The sequence below is a fragment of the Falco rusticolus genome, chromosome 2 (assembly GCF_015220075.1).
Source record: "Falco rusticolus isolate bFalRus1 chromosome 2, bFalRus1.pri, whole genome shotgun sequence".
Taxonomy (NCBI): Eukaryota; Metazoa; Chordata; class Aves; order Falconiformes; family Falconidae; genus Falco; species Falco rusticolus.
Genome location: NC_051188.1, coordinates 2535257 through 2552885, shown reverse-complemented (window position 1 = coordinate 2552885; position 17629 = coordinate 2535257). Strand labels below are relative to the sequence as shown.

Genomic DNA, 17629 nt, shown 5'->3' with positions numbered 1-17629 from the left:
ACAGCAGGGGGAACAGGTGGTGGGAACAACGGCAGCTCACACCCCACAGACCGACTTTGTGGCCATGGCACCATGTTCTCCAGGGGTCCTCACCAGGTGCAGTGGTGGGTGCCCCTGTCCTGGGGGCTGGGGGGCATGGGCAGGGGTCCGGGACCAGGGGAGGTGGGACCTGAGCCAGGCTGGGTGCTGCTGAAGCACTCTTGGGGATCCCCAGGCTGTGGCAGGACCCCCATGCCATGGCAAGACCCCCAGGCTGTGGTGGGACCTTGATGCTGCAGCGGGACCCCTGTGCCATACTGGGACCCCAGTGCTGTAGTGACACAGTGGGATCCGGAGGCCATGGTGGGACCCCAGTGCTGTAGTGGGACCCTGATGCCACAGCGGGACCCCTGTGCCATGGTGGGACCCCCGGGCTGTGGCAGATACTGGCAGTGCCAGGCCGGGCAGGGATGGGCACAGTGCCTGGAGCTCCCTGGCAACACTGAGCACCTGCCTGGCACAGCCTTCTGTCAGCTGTGACCCTGACCCGTGGCACAAGGACGGGGTTGGAGTGGTCCATACTGGGAGCGGGAATGGGGTTGGACTGGCCCATACTGGGTCTGTGCTCACCCTCCCCACGGGGAGGGGGGTGAAGGGGGGGGCCTTTCCCACGGGAGGCTCACTCACACACAGGGGCTGCCCCCCCGGCTATGGGGCACATAGCTGCAGGATGTGCACCCCACATAAGGGTGTGCCCGGCCGTTGGCAGCCCCCTGACCCCCAGCACCGCTGCCAGCTGCCCGCGCCTGGCTGCCTGTCCGGGCCTGTCCGTGCCCATGGCTCGTGGCCAGAGCAAACAGGCGCTGTGGGGCCAAGGCCCTTCCCAGCACTGGCTGCTGGGAAGAGGCTGGGATGGTGCCAGACCCCCCTGCTGCACCCCCAGCCCTGGGCAGGCTGCTGGGGGATAGCGTCTTCCCCACCCCACCACATGGAAGGCTGGCCCCTGGCCCCACCCTGCCACATGGGGGCTGAACCCCAACGGGGTCTGAGCCCCCTCCCCAGCCCCACTGCACAGGAGGCTGAGCCCCACCGGGGTCTGGGCCCCCTTCCCTTCCTTGCCACATCAAAGCTGAGCCCCCTCCCCAGGGCTGAGCCCTGTCGGTCCAGGCCCTCTTGGAGTGGGACCCTCACCCTGTCCCTGCCACATCAGTGGCTGAGCTCCCCCCGCCGCAGGCTGAACCCCCATGTCAGGGGCTGAGCCCCACTGGAGTTGGACCCTCGCCCCTGTCCCCTGCCCCACCACAGTGAGGTCTGTCTCTAGCCCCACCACACTGGGGTCTGACCCCATCCCCCTGTGCTGCCCCAGCCAGGCTGGAGGGCAATGATGGGGTCCCTGTCCCGCCCCTCCATGCACTGCCCTGTCCCTCAGCCATGTCCCCCCCCCAGCCCCCCCGTGCGGATGAAGGTTGCGTGGGGCAGGCCAGGTTAAGCAATGGGGCAGGGCAGGTTGTGCAACGGCCTCTCCTGCTCTATATAGGTCCAGGGACCGCAGCAGCCCCAGGCACACCATGGGTCTCCACTGCCGCCCTCTGCCTGGCCTGGGCCCCGGGCCCTGGCATGCGCCACCCTTTGTGTGTGGGGTGCTGGGGATGGGTGTGGGCAGGGGGCTGCGGGTGCTGTGGGGGGCTGCGGTGGCTGCGTGGGGCAGGGGGCTGTGGGGCAGGGGGTTGCCGTGGCTATGTGGGGCAGGGATCTGTGTGGTGCAGGAGGAGTATTGGGGCAGGGGGCTGTGGGGGGCTGTGTGGGGTGGGGGGCTGCGTGATGATGTGGGGTGCGTATGCGGCTGTTTGGAGGGGCTGCATCATAAGCCCATGGTGCTGCCCGTCCCCAGGCCCCACGGCAAATCAGAGGCAGCTGGAGGAGGGCACCCCCATGAGGCTGAGCCCCCCAACAATGACACTGGTGAGACCCCAGGGATGGGGGGGAGGGCAGAATTGCATGTGGGGCACGGGGGTGGGGGTGGGGGGGCACAGCAGGTGCTGGGGGTGGGACATTGGGGGAGGTCTGTCTGGGGGGTCCACACCATCCTGACTTGCCCCCCGCCAAGACCTGGCCCAGCTCTGCGTGGATGAGGGCAGCTTCGACGCCGCCACACTCAATGAGAATGGCACCATGCTCTTCTTCAGAGGTGGGGCTGGGGGGGCAGGGGGGTTGTGCGTGGGGCTGGGGGGCGTGGGGCTGGGGGGCACAGGACTGGGAGACATGGCGCTGGGGAACATGGGGCTAGGGGCACAGGATGGGGGCCATGGGGTGGGGGGGCAGGGGCACTGGAGGAAAGGTTCTGAAGAGGATGGGGTTTGAATGTGGGGGGGAATTGGATATACAGGGGAGGGGAATGGAGTTTGTGGGTCTGGGGGAACTTGGAGGGGGGACAGTGACACATGGGTCCTGGTGAGTCCATGAGAAATGGGGTACGGTGAGCTGGCACTGGGAGGTTGGGAGGGGGGATGGCATGGGAGGGTCTGGGGGAGATGGGGGAGGGATGGGGGTGGGAGGGGGTCTGTGGGGATAGATTGCAATGGGGGTCTGGGGAAGGGGCCTGAATAAATGTGGAAGGGGGTGGAGATGGTGCCCTGGGGGACAATAAGGGGTGGGGGGTGCTGTGGGGTGCCCCGGGGCTGGGGGCTGGGGGAGTGGGGTGTGGGATGGTGGTGGGTGTGGGGCTAGCCGCTGCCCCTGCCCAGGCGAGGGAGTCTGGGAGATCTCTCGGGGGGCGCACCGACCCCACATCCGACCCCTGGCTGCATCCTGGCCTGAGCTGGGGGGCCCCGTGGACGCGGCGCTGCGCCTGCACCGCCGGCAGCACCCCCAGGAGCACCAGAACCTCTACCTCTTCCAGGCCCGGCCTGGGGTGGGGGGGCGGCAGGGGCAGGGCCCGGGCTGCATGGGGGCTCAGGCAGGCTGCTTGGGGGTAGGAGATATTGCTCTCTGCCCAGCCCCCCTGTGGGTCCATGGGGCTGGGGGAGGGATGGAGCTGGGGGTCCCAGCCTGTGGGTCAGATCTTTGGCCGGGGGGGGGGGGGGGGGGGGGTGGGGGGGGGCGGGCTGTCTTGTCCTGCTGGGGAGCTTCTGTCTGGGGGTCTCCCCCCAGTCTGGCCCCACGGGGTCGGGGGGGTGCCCGTGGGGCTCACCCTGTGGGGCACTTGCAGGGCGAGCAGGTCTGGGCCTACGCTGGGGGGCAGCTGCGTCTGGCTTCCCCCGGCGTGTGGCAGATGAATTCCCGGGGCCCTGGGGGGCTGGACGCCGCCGTCGAGTGCCACCCGAGGAGTGCGGGGGCGAGAGCATCCTCTTCTTCAAGGGTGAGTGGGGCCGGGGGGCTGCTGTGGGGTGCGTGGGGGCTGCTGGGCATGTGGGGCTCAGGTGCTAGAAGCTGCACCGTGCCAAGCCATGCCGAGCTGTGCCATTGCTGCATGCAGGGGACACGGTGTACGCCTTTGACCTGGAGCTGCGGGTGACGAAGCCACGCACATGGCCGGGGCTGGGCCCTGCACTGCTGCCCTGCGCTGGCTGGAGCGGTACTACTGCCTGCGCGGGACCCGCTTCCAGCGCTTCGACCCCCGCACAGGCGAAGTGCCCCCAGGATACCCCCGCGACCTCCGCGACTACTTCATACCCTGCCCAGGGCGAGGTGAGCACCTGGCCACCCCATGGAACCACGTTCATCCTGGGGACACCCCCCCCACGGGTCCTGAGCTCCAGTTGCCTGGACCCGCCCCCCCACAGTGGCAGAGGTCCCAGACCCCCACCCCAGTGCCTGCCCTGGGGTCTGGCCCCACTGTCAGTGCTGACGCTGCTGCAGGGCACGGGAATGCCTCGTGGGGGGACGCCGGCCATGGCTGCAGCAAGATGCCCTTCCAGGCCTCCTCTCCGATGACACCGGCCGCATCTATGCCTTCCGCGGTGAGGGGTAGCGTGGGGCTGTGGGATGCTGTGCTGGGGGAATTGGGGAGGGGCATGACCATGCTGGGGGCTGTGGGGTACAGAACTGTAGTCCCAGCCATTCTGTGTCCACAGACCATAGAGCTGGTGTGGGGTGGGGTCGCGTGGGGCATGATCATGGGGCAGGTCGTGGGGCAGTATGACTGACACAGTCCGCAGGGGGTCTGTCATTCCGCCTGGACTCGTGGCAGGATGGCACATGCCTGGCCCCTGGGACAGACGGGCCAGGCTGGAGGGGGAGGTGGATGCTGCCTTCGCCGGGACGGACAGCACCTACTGATACAGGTCTGACCCACTGGCTGCCCCTCCCCATCCTCTGCCCTGTGGTCCTGCCCCCGTCCCAGCTTGCTGCCCACTGCCAACCTCCTGGGCCGGTGCTTGAGGTGGGGCAGCTCAGGGACTGCTGGGAGACATCCCTCCCGTGACCAGGGACCTCGGGATGTTGTGTGTGTGTGTCCCTGCCCAGGGCAGCCTGGGACTCCTCTGACGCTGTGTCCCCACTACGCCCACGGCCCACACTGCCTGCTCTCCCCAGGGCTCCCAGGTCTCCATCTTCCTTTCGGAGCAGGGCCACCGGCGGGTGCTGGGGTAACCCACGGGCGCTGCAGGAGGAGCTGGGGGTCCCCAGTGCCGACGCTGCCTTCACCTGCCCCGGCTCTGCGCACCTCTACCTCATCACAGGTGTGCAGCAGGACACCAACCCCCGGCTGCTGGGGTCTCTGCCGGGGTGCGGGGCGATGGTGCGTGTTGGCAGGGGACCACATTCGGCTGGTGGACCTGACGCAGACACCACGCACGTGGGCGAACCGCACCACTGCCCCACGACCCGTGGATGGTGCCATGTGCACCAACGAGTGTCTTCCTCTCGATGGCACTGGCTACTACTGGTACCCCACGTGGCCCAGCTGCTAGGGGCACAACACCTGCCCCCCTCCGGAGCATCACCACCGACTTCTTCCGCTGCCCACAGTGACTGGGGCCGGTGCCACCGCCCAGCCCCTGCAGCACTGCTGGCACCGACTTTGCGGGCCCCGCCACCTGTGCCTGGGACACAATAAAAGCCAGGGAGACCCTGAGACCCTCCCCGCTTTGTCTAGGGGTGCCGGGGTGGAGGGGATGGTGCATCTTGTTGTGGCAGCTGTGGGTGGCGTAGCACTGTCCTGTGCCACTGGGTGGGTGTGGCAGGGGTGGGGCAGGACCCGCTGGGTGCAGGAGCCTTGTGATGGTAGATCAGGACCAGGAGCCTGGTAGATGACTCCTGGGGGATGTGGTACAGGGGCGGGGGGGGGTGTCCACGGCTGTGCTGGGCTTTACCACACTGTGCCATACCACAAAGCATCGTTTGATGCTGAGCCACACCGTACTGTGCCGACTGAAATGTTGCCCTTATGTGCCACAGCGCACCGTGCTGTGCCATGCCCCATGGCACTATGTCATACCGCATCATACCATGTCATACTGTACTGTACCATACCATACTGTACCGTACCACACTGTGCCGTACTGTGCATGCCTTGCTGTGCTGTGCCACACCACAGCCCTGTGCCATGCCGTGCCATGCCGTGCCATCCTGCCCTGCGCTGCGGGGCTGGAGAGGTGCCAGCCGGGGGGTCCCATCCGTGGGCATCAGCACCCGCGGGGGGCAGGGGGAGCCGGGCTCTCCCGGCAGTGCCAGAGTCATGGCACGGGGGGCCCCGCGAGCAAAGCCCCAAAGCCTCGTCACGAGGCGGTGACACGGGCCACTGCCCAGGGCGGGCTGCAGTCGCTGTGCCCGGGGGCTGGACGCGTCGCCGGGGGAGAGGGGCTGGACCAGAGGAGCCCTGGCACGCTGCCAGCATCACCGCGCTGTGGCCGATGCCGCTGGTCCCTGCCAGCCCACCCTGCGCCTGCCGTGCCGTGCCAGCACCCCGTGTGCCCTCGTGCCGTGCTCTGCCGGTCCCGGCTGCGCCCCTCGCCGCTGCTGCTCCAGGCCTTGTGTCCCGTGCAGCGCCGTGCTGGGCCGGGCCGGGCCGGGCCGCTCCACCGCGCTCCCGCCGTGCCGAGCCGTGCCGTGCCGAGCCGTGCCGTGCCGAGCCGTGCCGTGCCGTGCCGTGCCGCTCTGCCCCGGCCCTGCCCAGGCCACCCTGTGCTGCGCCCTGCGGACCCACCCCTGCCGGTGCCGGTGCCGGTGCCGGTGCCGGTGCCGGTGCCGGTCCGTGCCGGTGACAGTACCAGTGGCACGATCATGCCGCGCCGCGCTGTGCCAGCCGGTGCCGGTGGCAGAGGAGCGGTACTGTGCCCTGCCGGTGGCACTGTCAGTACGGGGACAGCGCCGGCACCAGTGCCGTGCCGCTGTGTGCCAGCCCCGTGCCGGCGCCGGTGCCAGTCGGGAGGGGAGGGGCTGCGCCGCCCGCGGAAGCGGAAGCGGAAGCGGACCCCCGCCCCCCTAGCGGAGCCGCCGCAGGTACCGGCCGGGCCGGGGTTCGGGCCGGGGGGGGGATCGGAGCCTGCGGGGATCCCGCAGGCCCGGGTGGGGGTGCCGGGGCGCGGCGGGGGTCCCGGGGCTGTGGCGGGGCCCGCGGGGCCGGGGGGCCGGGCGCGGGGGGCCCGGTGCCGCAGCTGCCCACCGCCCGCTGCCCGCAGGCCCCATGGACGCGGAGGTGCCGGCGCCCCGGGGGCTGTAGGAGCCTCCCGCCAGCCGCAGGTGAGGGTCGGGCGGGGGCTGGTCCGGGGGGGCACCCGCCGTGTCCCCCGGTGCCGGCGTGCCACCTGTCCCCGTCCGTGCCCCCCCCCCCCCCCCCCCCCAGGCCCCGACGATGTCGGGGGCCTTGAGCAAGCGAAGCGACCTGGCCAACGACAACAGCTGCCTGGGGCTGAGCCTGGGGCTGCCAGGCGCCCCCGAGCCCCTGCGCCCCAAGGCCCCCCCCGGCTCCCCCCAGGGCCCCCGCCTGTATGGCAGCACCGAGCTGCAGGGCGGGGGGGGGCCGCCAGGCCCGGCCGGCGAGGAGCCGGCCAACGCCAAGAGGGTGAAGGACGGGCAGAACCAGCTGCGCCGGGCAGCTGAGCGGGACCAGAACCGCAACGAGCTGGCCCCCCCCCCCGAGGAGCTGGAAGTCTCGGCCCGCAACGCCCGCAACGCCGGCAACAACGCCGGTGGGGGGGCCCTGCCCCTGCTCATCGACCTGCGAGGTGCCGAGGAGGAGGAGGAGGAGGACGAAGAGGAGGAGGAAGGCGACGGGGACTCCACGCCGGTGCAGAGTGACCCCATGACGGCCGAGTCGGAGCAGAGTGGGGAGCGGGCGCCCCGCGAGCATGGCCGCAGCGCCAGCCTGCTCTTCGGGGTGCGCAGCGGCACTGCCAGCGATGAGGACTCCAGCTGGGCCACGCTCAGCCAGGGCAGCCCCACCGGCAGCTCCCCCGACGATGCAGGTGGGCACCCGCGGGCACCAGGTGGCCCCACGGCTGCCCCACAGTAGCCGCCTGTGTCTGTCCCACGGCTGGTCCTGGCTCCCCTGTGGCTGTCCCTGCCGGCTCTGCCTGTCCCGCTGTGGACCCCACCTGCCCCACAGCTATGCCTGCCTGTCCTGTGCCTGCCCCTCATTCCCTATGGCTTGTCCTGACTGCCCCACGGCGGCCCCCATCTGCTCAGTGGTGGCCCCCGCCTGCCCCACAATGGCGGCCCTGCCTGCCCCCCATCTGTCTCTGCGAGCCCCACAGTGGGCCCTGTCTGACCCATAGCTGCCTCTGCTTGCCCCATGGCTGCTCCATTTCCCCCACCACTGCCCCATGGCAGCCCCTGCCTGCCCCCAACCTGTCATGCCCAGCCTGGTCCTGTCAGCTCTACATTTTCCTCCGCCTATTCCTGGCTGTGTGCCCACCGCTGCCCTCCAGCCTACCCGTTGCTGCCTGTGTTCCTGATCCCCGCTGGGTGCTGTTCTTGGCCCCCCAGCCCCTGTCAGCTCCGTGGCACTCCACTGTGTGCCCCACTGATGTCCCCCCAACCCCCTCCATGACCCTGTGCTGTTGCTGGCAGCTCTGTGCCCCATGGTGCAGGCTCTGGTGTGCCGTTGCCTACCACCCCTCTCTGCGGCTCTGGCCCTGCTGTGTCCCCCGCTACCTCTGTGTGCCTGTCCCCTTCCCCCCTCCTCCGGCCAGTAAATGCCCCCCCTGTGTCCCCACGGTAGGCAGTGTCACTTTCATGTGCCCCACAGCCTGCACTGTACCGTGCTGTCCCCCCCCATCCCTGCACTCCAGCCTCTCCCCCATCCTTCTGTCCCCCCCCCCCGCCCTCCATGTCCCCGCCCCCCCGCGCATCCCGATCCCTCTGGCGCATCCTGCATCCCGCCGGCCCCGGCGCTGTCGTCAGCGGTTGCCGGGGAAACGCCTGGTCCAGCCCCGGCGCAGGTGAGCGTGGGGCGGGCACCCCCGCCGCCACCCGGCTGCCCCACAGCTGCGTGGGGCCGGGGCTGCGGGTGGGGCAGTGTGTGTGCGGGGGGCTGCGGCAGGGCAGGCCCCACGGGTGGGCCCGCGGGGGCTGCGGGCTGCGCTGTGGCCGGCAGCCGGCCCGACCCCCGGCATGGGGCGGGGGCACGATGTGCAGCGCGGATTTCTTCGTGGCCATCGTCCTGCTGGACCCGCGCCCAGGTAGGGCCGGGGGGGGAGTGGGACGCGGGGGCTGCGGCTCGGCCCAGCCCGGGGCGGGGGAGGGGGCTGCTGCCCTGCTGCGCCTCTAGGTCCTCCCGTGGGGCCCGGCTGGGGGCCCCCGTCCTCATAGCGGTGTGGGGTACCCTCATCTTACGCCACCGGGAGTGGTCCTCAGCCCTGCCTGTCCACGGCCCCGTCCTCATGGCGATGGGGGAGCCTGGAGCCCGTCCTGAGGCGTCCCCACCTTGCTGGGTGGGTGCCCCATCCGGGGGGGCTCCCTGGGGCTGGGTGTGGGGGCCGTGTCCTGCTGGGGCTGCCTGGAGGGGCCCACCCCCGTGGCACCCGGCCCCGACCGCGCCCCTCACCCCGCCCCCCCAGACTCCTTCTGGACCCGCAACTCCTTCGAAACGGACTCGGACCTGCCTGCGGGATGGATGCGGGTGCAGGACACCTCGGGCACCTATTACTGGCACATCCCCACCGGCACCACGCAGTGGGAGCCCCCCTCGGGGCTGGCCCGTGGCTCGGCCCCTGGCTCCCCGGGCATCACCCCCTCCGAGGAGCCACCGGTGAGTCCCGGCCAGCCGTGGGGCGCCATGGGGCTGCCCCACAGCACTTGCCTTGAGCTGGCCCCGCTCTTCCCACAGCTCGCCTGGACGGGCTTCGCCCCGGCTGAGCGCTTCGGAGAGGGGGATTTCTGGAAGGTGAGGGGGGGGGGGGGGCAGTGGGCAGCCGGGGGGGCAGCACGCTGCGGTGCCCAGCTGCTGCCAGCCCCCCCTGCTCCCTCCCCAGGACCCTGCGGCGGACGAGGCAGATGATGAGCCTGGAGTGCAGGACACGGAGCCGCCGTCGCCGGGCCTGGCCTCGCCGGGCACTGGGTGTGTGAGGCACGGGGGACCTGGGGGGTGTGGGGCTGCGCCTGGGCCCTGCAGGGCAGTGGGACCCTTGGGAGGGGGGCTGCCAGTTTGGTGTGGGGCCAGAGCTGCGCCCTGTGCAGGGGACCAGGGTCTCCAGGAGGCATCAGCCAGTGATACCCCCTTCGCTCTTGCAGCGCGGCGCTGGCCGAGGAGGACAAGCTGGGCTCCAAGGTAGGCTGGGGGCCCAGCCCGGCCCCTCCCTGTGCCCCAGGCCCCCCACCGGCTTGGGACCCCCACCCTGGGGTTGCAGCCCGGTGGTGCCATGATGCTGTCACCGCCATGGGAGGGGGCTCAGCAGAGTCTGGGGCATGCGGTGCCTCCACTGCGGGGTTTGCCCTGCCTCGGGGGGTGGGGGGCAGGTAGGTGGCTGGGGTCCCCACGCTGGGGCCATGCCTGCCCCATGCCGTCCCCCGCAGCGCTTTGCTGTGCGCTCACTGGGCTGGGTGGAGATGAGCGAGGACGAGCTGGCACCGGGCCGGAGCAGCATCGCTGTCAACAACTGCATCCGCCAGCTCTCCCTGCACCAGCGCGGCCCCCCTGGCTCCTGGGGGGAGGTGAGTGCCCCCCGCCCCGCCTGCTGCTGGCAGCCCCCGGTACAGCCCCCGCACACCCTGACGCGGCTACCCCCAGGGCCGGGCGATGCTGCTGCTGCTGGAGAGCCAGACGCTGAAGCTGGTGGACCCGCAGGATCAATCCCTGCTGCACGCGCAGCCCGTGGCCAGCATCCGCGTCTGGGGTGTGGGGCGTGACAGTGGCAGGTGCGGGGGGCACGATGGGCTGGGGGGGTGCAGGTCCTGGGGGCAGAGGGTGTCTGGTGCCTGCGGGAGCATGCAGGGGTCCCGGTGCACATGGGGTCCAGGGCTGATGGGGGTCCAGTGCACATGTAGTGCAGTGATAGAGGTGTGCATGGGGTGTGGGGCTGGGGTCTCCCATGCATCTGGGGTGCAGGGGTGTGCGAGGATCTGGGTACATGTGGGGCATGGGGCTGTGGGGGTCCCGTGTGTGGAGTACAGGGATCCGGGTGCACATGGGATGTAGGGGTCCTGTGCATGTGGAGTGCAGGGATCTGGGTGCACGTGGGGCTCAGTGCCATGGGGGTCCTGTGCGTGTGGGGTGCAGGGATCCAGGTGCATGGGGTGCATGGGGCTGCAGGGGTCCCGTGCATGTGGGGCTGTGGGGTCCCATGTGCATGGGGTGTGGGGGGATGTGGGTGCACACAGGGTGTGGGGCCCTGGGATCCTGCACGGTGTGCGGGCATGCGGGATCCCAAGGCTAAGCCCCCTAGTGATCCTGGGTGTGTGTGTGTGTCTTGTGGTGCCATGGGTTGGGCATGACCCTGGTGGGCATGGGGGTCCCACGTGGGGGGGACCAGGGGTATGCGTGTGCCCCGGGCCCACTAACTTTGCTCTCTGGCTCTCTTCTGCTGCGCTGCCCGGGGATGCAGGGAGAGGTATGGCAGCCCAGCCCTGCACCAGTCCTCCCAGTCCTGTCCCTCACTGGGCTGGTGGTGGAGACACCCGGGGCGGGGAGCTCAGGCAGCTGGGTAGCTGGGGGGGGGTCCTGAGTGCAACCCCTTGCCACAGGGACTTCGCCTACGTGGCCCGGGACCAGCTGACACAGATGCTGAAGTGCCATGTCTTTCGCTGTGAGAGCCCTGCCAAGAACATCGCCACCAGCCTGCATGAGGTCTGCTCCCAGGTGAGCCCCCCCAGCCCCAGGTAAGCCCCTCATGGACCCCCCAACCAGCTCTGAGGTCTGTTCCCAGGTGAGCCCCTCCTCACCATGTCCCCAGGGAACAGCCGGCTGGTGGCTCACCATGGGGTGCCATGGCCCCTTGTGGGGGACAGGGGCTGGGGGCTGTGGCATGACAACCTGCGGGGGGCGGGGGCGGTGCCCCTCATGCTCTCCCCAGATCATGGTGGAGCGGCGAAGTGCCCGGGCCCTGGCTAATGGCCTCTCCATGGACCCCTCCAGGCTGGTGGAGATCCCCTTCCAGGGTATGGTGGGGCAGGGCGGGGAGGGGATGGAGGGCACTGGGAGGGGATGGGTGTGGGTGTATGGCACTGGGAAGGGATAGGGGGTGTTGGCACGGGGGGGATATGCAGGAAGGGGATGGGTGTGTGTGTAGAGTGGGCACTGGGACGTGATGGGGGGCATGTGGGACACTGGGAGGGGACGGGGGGTTGGACTGGGGGAGGGAGCTTGTATGTCCCACTGCCACATGTGCTGGGGTGGGGGGCAGTGCAGGCTGTTGGGGGCCAGCTGGGGGGGCCAGGCATTGGGGTACAGTGATGTTGGTGGGGGCTGACCCTTCCCTGTGCTACAGTGGAGTTCCCGGCGCCCAAGAGCGAGGTGGTGCAGAAGTTCCCGGTGTGCTACCTGGGCTGCGTGCCCGTTGCCAAGCCTGTGGGTGAGTGGGGGGGGCACTCGCACCTTGTGGGGCTGCCATGGGGTAGGTGCCCTGGCCCCATTGGCCGTCCCCGAGCCCCCTGCCCATCCCCAGGCATGGACGTCATCAATGCAGCACTAGAGGCAGCACTAGCCACCAGCAGCAAGGAGCACTGGACCCCCATTGTGGTCAATGTGGCACCTGCCACGCTCACCATCATCCACGAGCAGGTGGGTCTGGCCCTGCGGTGCTCCGTCCCCATCCTGTTGGCATGGTGGGGATGGTGGTGACCCCTGGCCACATGCCTGCAGACGGAGGCGGTGCTGTGCGAGTGCCGCGTGCGGTTCCTGTCCTTCATGGGGGTGGGCCGGGATGTGCGCTCCTTCGCCTTCATCATGGCCAGCGCCCCGGGTGCCTTCCGCTGCCACATGGTCTGGTGTGAGCCCAACGCCGCTGGGCTGAGTGAGGCACTGCAGGCCGCCTGCATGGTGAGTGTCCACCTGCTCAGCCCCTTCCCCGGCCCCACGGTCCTGGCCCCACTGCTGACCCCGCTCTCCCCAGCTGCGCTACCAGAAGTGCCTGGATGCCCGGCCCCAGGCCTCCAGCTCCTGCCTGCCCGCGCCGCCGGCTGACTCGGTGGCACGCCGGGTGGGCTCCTCCGTCCGCCGGGGCATGCAGACCCTCCTGGGCAGCCTGAAGCCCAAGCGCCTCGGGGCCCAGACGCCATGAGCCAGGATGGGGGGAGCAACCAAGACCCCTTCCCCATCTGCCACCCCCGGCATGGGACAGGGGGATGGGACGGAGGGGGCGGCAGCGCCTCGGAAGTGCGGGGCACCAGCGGGGGGATGAGCCCGTGCCGAGCGGTGTGCGTGTGTGTGTGCAAGTGTCCCCATGCGCCGAGCCATGTGCGAGGGGCTGTGGGGCACGTACCTGCACAGGGGGTGCGCGCCGAGCATGGTGCCGTGCTGTGGCTCTGCCCCCCGCGGCCGTGCCCCAGGGCGGTGGGCTGGGGGGGGTGTCCTGCTCTACACGCCGGGATGAGCCCCCCGCTGCCCCGCGGGGACGATGGGGCTGGCGCGGCGGGGGTGCAGGGCCCACCCTGCCCCGATGCATGCGGTCTAACCTGCAGCGTGGGGCTCCCCGGGGCCACCGGCTCCGGAGCTGCCACTCCTGCTGTAATGAAGATCTGTGTCGTACTAAATAATTAATAAACCCATTCCACCAGCCCGGCCTTGCCCCCTTCCTGCAGCACTCTCTGGGAGGATGAGGAGGAGCAGCAGGCACCCTCTGGCGCGTCCCGCGGGGCCTCGGGCAGGAGCCGCTGGGTCCATCACGCCTTTATTGTGCCGCGGTGGGGGTGGCAGCCAGCAGGAGCCTGGGGACAGGCAGGGCCCTGCCTCAGCCCCTGCCGAGCCCAGGCACCGCCGGTGTCCCGGTGCCCGATCTGCCCTCAGCAGAGCCGCCGCTGCCGCCAGAGCGCCTGGATGCGTGGGAAGGGCAGTGCTGGGCGCAGGGCCTGGCAGAGGCTGGGGTCGGCTGAGCGGCCGGTGCGCAGGGCGCAGAGCAGCGCTGCCTTGCAGGCGGCCAGGCAGGGCTCGCGGGGCGGGTGGCCCTTGTGAAAGAGGAACCAGAAGAGCTGGAAAAGGCGCTCATCATCCTGGAAGCGGCGGATGAGCTGGTCCCAGTCAGCGGGGAAGGCGCTGGGCAGCCCATAGGCCTCACGGGCGCGGTACAGGCGCTGCCAGCGTGGCTCTGCCCCCGGCACGTTCGCCTCCGTGAGGTTGAGGATGAAGGTCTCATGATCCAGCACGGCGTGGGAGCTCCCGGGGTAGGCGCCGTCCACCTCGTACACACGGTAGCCTGTGGGCAGGGCAGGCAGGGTCAGGGGTGAGCACTGGCACCACCACCAGAGTGGTGGGCTGTAGGGGGCTGGGGGTCCAGGCGTACCTGGGTTGAGGTTGATGTAGGTGGTGACACTGGGGGCCACGAAGGCGACAGAGACGGGGCGTGTCAGTGTCTCCTCATCGTAGAACATCTCAAACTCATCCACATGTGTGTGCCCAAAGAACTGAGCTGCAATGGTGCCCTCAAACCTGCGCGGGGCCAGGGCGTGAGTGCTGCCAATGCCCACACCCCCATCCCATCCCCGCTGCACCACTCGGCAGCTGGTGTGGTGCAGCTGATCCCATGACCCACAGCCCCCGCATCGCGCCAGGCTCAACTGACACCCCATGTCCAGGCCATGCCCATCGGCTCTGGTATGGCCCTGCCTGGCACAGGCAGCTTTGGGATTCTGACTCTGGACACTCTGGCGCGGCACCGTCGCCCCATCCCCTCCTGCGCCTGTGCCACCGCAGGCTGGGCAATGCAGGGGGGGTGCTGGGCCGCAGGGCTGACCTGCTGACAATGCGGTAGTAGTTCCAGCTCCAGCTGCGCAGGCAGTGGGCCGGAGGGATGTGCCCGATGATGTGCACCTAGGAGGCAGGGGAGGACAGGGCTGGGGTGTGCCTGGGACGCCCCTGCATGCAGGGCCAGTCCCCCTGCCACCACCCTCACCTTCTCCCCGGCCTGTTCGGCAGCAGCCAGGACCCCCACCAGCCACTGCAGCTGCCCCGCAGGGTCAGTGGAGTTGATGAGGAGCCAGAAGTTGGCCTGGGAGCAGAAGTTCATGTTGAGGGAGACAAGGCGCAGCCCAGGCCAGACCTGTGCTGTGTAGAAACCGGCAGCACTGCAGGGATTTGGGGCAGGGAGTGAGCACTGCTGGCCCCCACCCCTCACTGCAACCCCTCACCACAGCCCCGCGACATGCCCTAGGCCCAGCTGGCTGCCTGCCTGCCCCTGCACCCCCTCCCGTCTGCCCACAGCATACCACACCCCCCACCTGGAGCCCCCCTTGCCCCTGCCCACCCAAAGCGCCCTGCACCCCTGCCAGCCATGAGCCCACGCTGCTGCTCCTCCCAGGATGGAGACACCTGCCCTGACCCCTCCTAACCCGACACACCTGCACCCTGCCAGCCTGGGATCCCCCTTGCCCCCTCCAGTCTGGAAACCACTCTGTGCACCCCCAGCCGTGAGCCTCTGCTAGCACGAAGCCCCTCAGCCTGGAGCCCCCCCAATCCCTGCTAGCCCAAAGTCCCCCAGGCCTGAGTCCTGCAAGGCCAAAGGCCCCCCTTTCCCTCCCAGCCTTGAGCCCCTGCTAGCCCAGGGCCCCTCACCCAACCAGTATGGAGACTGCCCTGTGCTCATCCCTCAGACCCCTGATCCTGCTAGCCCAGGCCCCCCACCCCAAGCCCCTGCTAGCCTGGAGACTCCCTTGCCCACCCGGCCCCTGCTGGCAGCTGCCCTCACCGGAGGGTCCGCAGTGCTGAGGGGGGCAGCCAGTCCTGCCAGGCCTGGGCCATGGCATCGTACAGCCAGGCAGAGGACTGGTTGCCCTGCACATATGGTGGGGGGAAGGCGTTGACGGGGGTAGCCTCATGGTTGCCCACGGCTGGGTAGACGGGCAGGTCACCCAGATACTTCTGCAGCAGCCTGCTGACAGTGCGCAGGGCCAGCAGCTGGTCCTGCCGGCTCTGTTGCCAGACGTCGTGCGCTGGGATGTCACCCGTCCAGTACGCAGCAGCGAAGGTGGCCGCGCTGGGCAGCTGGGCCAGCAGGGCCTCGATGGTGTGCAGTGGCAGGTCGCACTTGCCGTACTCGCCCCAGAAGCCGGCACCGCCAGGGCCAGGGTGGGCAGCTCCGCGGCAGCAGAGTGGGTCAGGGCAGGCAGCCTCGCTGCCTGGCACATAGTGGCGGTCCCAGTGCAGGTCGGTGAGGAAGAGGAGGCGGGCGGTGGGAGCGCCGGGTGGGGGGGGCACCGGTGGTTGCACTGGCGGCTTGGGGGTGGCAGGTAGGGTGATGTTCCAGGCACCGAAGATGTCCCAGTGGCCGCAGTGCTGGCCCAGCAGCAGCCCGCAGGCCTCACCAGGCCGCAGCACCGAGCGTGCCCAGGCTGACACCATGTCCTGCTGGAAGAGCTGCACGGCCTGCTGGCAGATCTCGGGGCGCGCCAGCCGCAGGTCCTGGCACAGCCGGGCCGCCAAGTGCCCCACGCGTGCCACGTTGGGCTCCAGCTGTGGGGCAGGGACCATTTGGGCTGCCGCGGGGTCCCCAGGACGGCCCCACCGCCTGCCAGCCACCCCAACCCGCTCAGCTTGGCTCGGTCCCCTCCATTGCCGTCACCCCAGCCCCAGTCCAGTTCCCCTTTGGAGGAAGGAAGGGGGGCCTCGGCCTGTCCCTGTCGCTCAGAGCAGAGCCGCTGGCCTGTCCCCAGCCCTGTCACGAGGTCCCGTCCCATCCCTGTCCGAGCTCCTGTCTCCCGCCCTGTCCTGACCCCTTCCCTGTCCCCATTGCTAGCCCGTTCCCCCCCACCCCCACCCCTTCCCTGTCCTCCCTTCACTCCGTTCCTGTCCCGGACCCACTGGCCCTGCTCTGCCTGTTCCCATCCCCTCTCGTCCCTGTCCCAGTACACCTCTGTCGTCACCCTGTTACTGACCCCGTCCCTGTCCCTGTTCCTACCGGTCCCCACCCTGTGCCATCCTGTCCCCGTCCTCCCTCGTCCCGCCCCTGACCCCATCTCTGTCCCTGTTCTCCCCGTCTCCGTCCTCCCATCTTGTCCTGTCCCCACCCTCCCCCGCCCTTGTCTCCCCCGTTCCCCCCCATCCCCTCCCTGTCCCATCCGGTCCCTGTCCCCGTCCCCCCTGTCCCGTCCACTCCCCGCACCTGCAGCGCCAGGTCCAGCACCCCAAAGAGCAGGTGACACACGGGGCACGACACGTTTCGCCAGCCCCAGCGCGGCGCCGCTTCGAGGAGCGCCCCCCCCGCGCCCGGGGCCGACCCCGCCGGCAGCGACAACGACAGCGATAGCGACAGCGCCAGGGCCAGGGCCAGGGCGAGCGGCAGCGGGAGCGGCGGAGCCGGGCCCGGGCCCTCACCCCGCGCCGCCATGGCCGAACCAACGCTGCGCCGCGGGAGGGCGGGGCCGGGGCGGGCGGCGGGGCGGGGCTCCGAGGAAGGGGCGGGAACACGTGGGGGACGGACGGACGCTGGGAGCGGGCCCCAGGGGCACGGTGGGAGATGGAGTCCGGTGGGAGATGGAGTCTCTCGGGCACGGTGGGAGATGGAGTCACTTGGGCATAGTGGGAGATGGTATCTCTTGGGGGTCCTTTCCCTGTCGCTTTGGGGTCCCCACACCGATGAGTGGGTCCCTGCAGCCACTGCAGGTGAGGACATGCCTGTAAGTACAGGCGTCTGTGTGTGTGTGAGCATGTGCACACCTGTGTGTGGGCTGGGGTTATGTGCAGCTGTGTGTGCGCATGTGTTCGTGCATGGGCAGGTCTGTGCGTGCACGTGTGAGTGTGCAGGTGTGTGCGTGTGTGCCAGTCTAGTCCTGGTCACGGTGGGCACCGTGGGGTAGTAATCCCTCAGGGTGGGTTGGGAGGTCTGGCAGGGCCCACTGCCCAGGAACCACCCAGCCACGCTGGGGCCAGTGTGGTACCATGCAGTGTCATGCCAGTGCCATGCTGTGCCATCCCGGTGCTGGTACAGAGCCTGGTGACGCTGCCTCAGAGCAGGCCATCCCCAGCCCTTTGGCATGGGGTGCACCAGTGCTGTTGGTTGCACCAGCCACTGCCCCAGGATTCCCACAGTGGAGGGGCCTGGCCCCTGGCCCTCCCGAGTGCTGT

General features: G+C 69.8%; 3 protein-coding genes across 8 annotated transcripts; 2 read left to right on the top strand and 1 right to left on the bottom strand.

Moving 5' to 3' along the window:
* Positions 1 to 1502: 1502 nt before the first annotated feature.
* Positions 1503 to 5053, top strand: HPX (hemopexin). The gene is given in 16 exon segments (XM_037376475.1): positions 1503 to 1610; positions 1871 to 1941; positions 2087 to 2167; positions 2724 to 2878; positions 3188 to 3224; positions 3227 to 3263; positions 3265 to 3299; positions 3302 to 3337; positions 3455 to 3508; positions 3511 to 3666; positions 3838 to 3897; positions 3900 to 3938; positions 4169 to 4233; positions 4513 to 4562; positions 4564 to 4658; positions 4732 to 5053. Coding segments are annotated over 16 exon segments (1143 nt in total). The 5' UTR covers positions 1503 to 1596; the 3' UTR covers positions 4890 to 5053.
* A 1316-nt stretch (positions 5054 to 6369) lies between these two features.
* Positions 6370 to 13133, top strand: APBB1 (amyloid beta precursor protein binding family B member 1). Of its 6 annotated transcripts, none has more exons than XM_037376143.1 (15): positions 6370 to 6420; positions 6600 to 7385; positions 8979 to 9169; positions 9248 to 9304; positions 9393 to 9478; positions 9652 to 9688; positions 9934 to 10071; positions 10148 to 10275; positions 10962 to 10967; positions 11101 to 11215; positions 11430 to 11514; positions 11844 to 11927; positions 12021 to 12136; positions 12218 to 12394; positions 12468 to 13133. In XM_037376143.1, exons 2-15 carry the CDS (start codon positions 6773 to 6775, stop codon positions 12633 to 12635), a joined length of 2001 nt encoding a protein of 666 aa, XP_037232040.1. In that variant the 5' UTR covers positions 6370 to 6420; positions 6600 to 6772; the 3' UTR covers positions 12636 to 13133. The 6 variants fall into 6 exon arrangements, with proteins under 6 accessions (XP_037232040.1, XP_037232042.1, XP_037232041.1 ...); XM_037376145.1 differs by having other exon boundaries at positions 11492 to 11514; positions 12468 to 12585; XM_037376144.1 differs by lacking the exon at positions 10962 to 10967.
* Positions 13134 to 13227: 94 nt separating this feature from the next.
* SMPD1 (sphingomyelin phosphodiesterase 1) lies at positions 13228 to 16933 on the bottom strand. The gene is made up of 6 exons (XM_037376149.1): positions 16668 to 16933; positions 15255 to 16018; positions 14463 to 14634; positions 14304 to 14380; positions 13854 to 13999; positions 13228 to 13766 (listed from the first exon to the last, which is right to left on the bottom strand). The coding sequence occupies exons 1-6, from the start codon at positions 16890 to 16892 to the stop codon at positions 13357 to 13359; spliced, it is 1794 nt and encodes a 597-aa protein (XP_037232046.1). The 5' UTR covers positions 16893 to 16933; the 3' UTR covers positions 13228 to 13356.
* Positions 16934 to 17629: the final 696 nt, after the last annotated feature.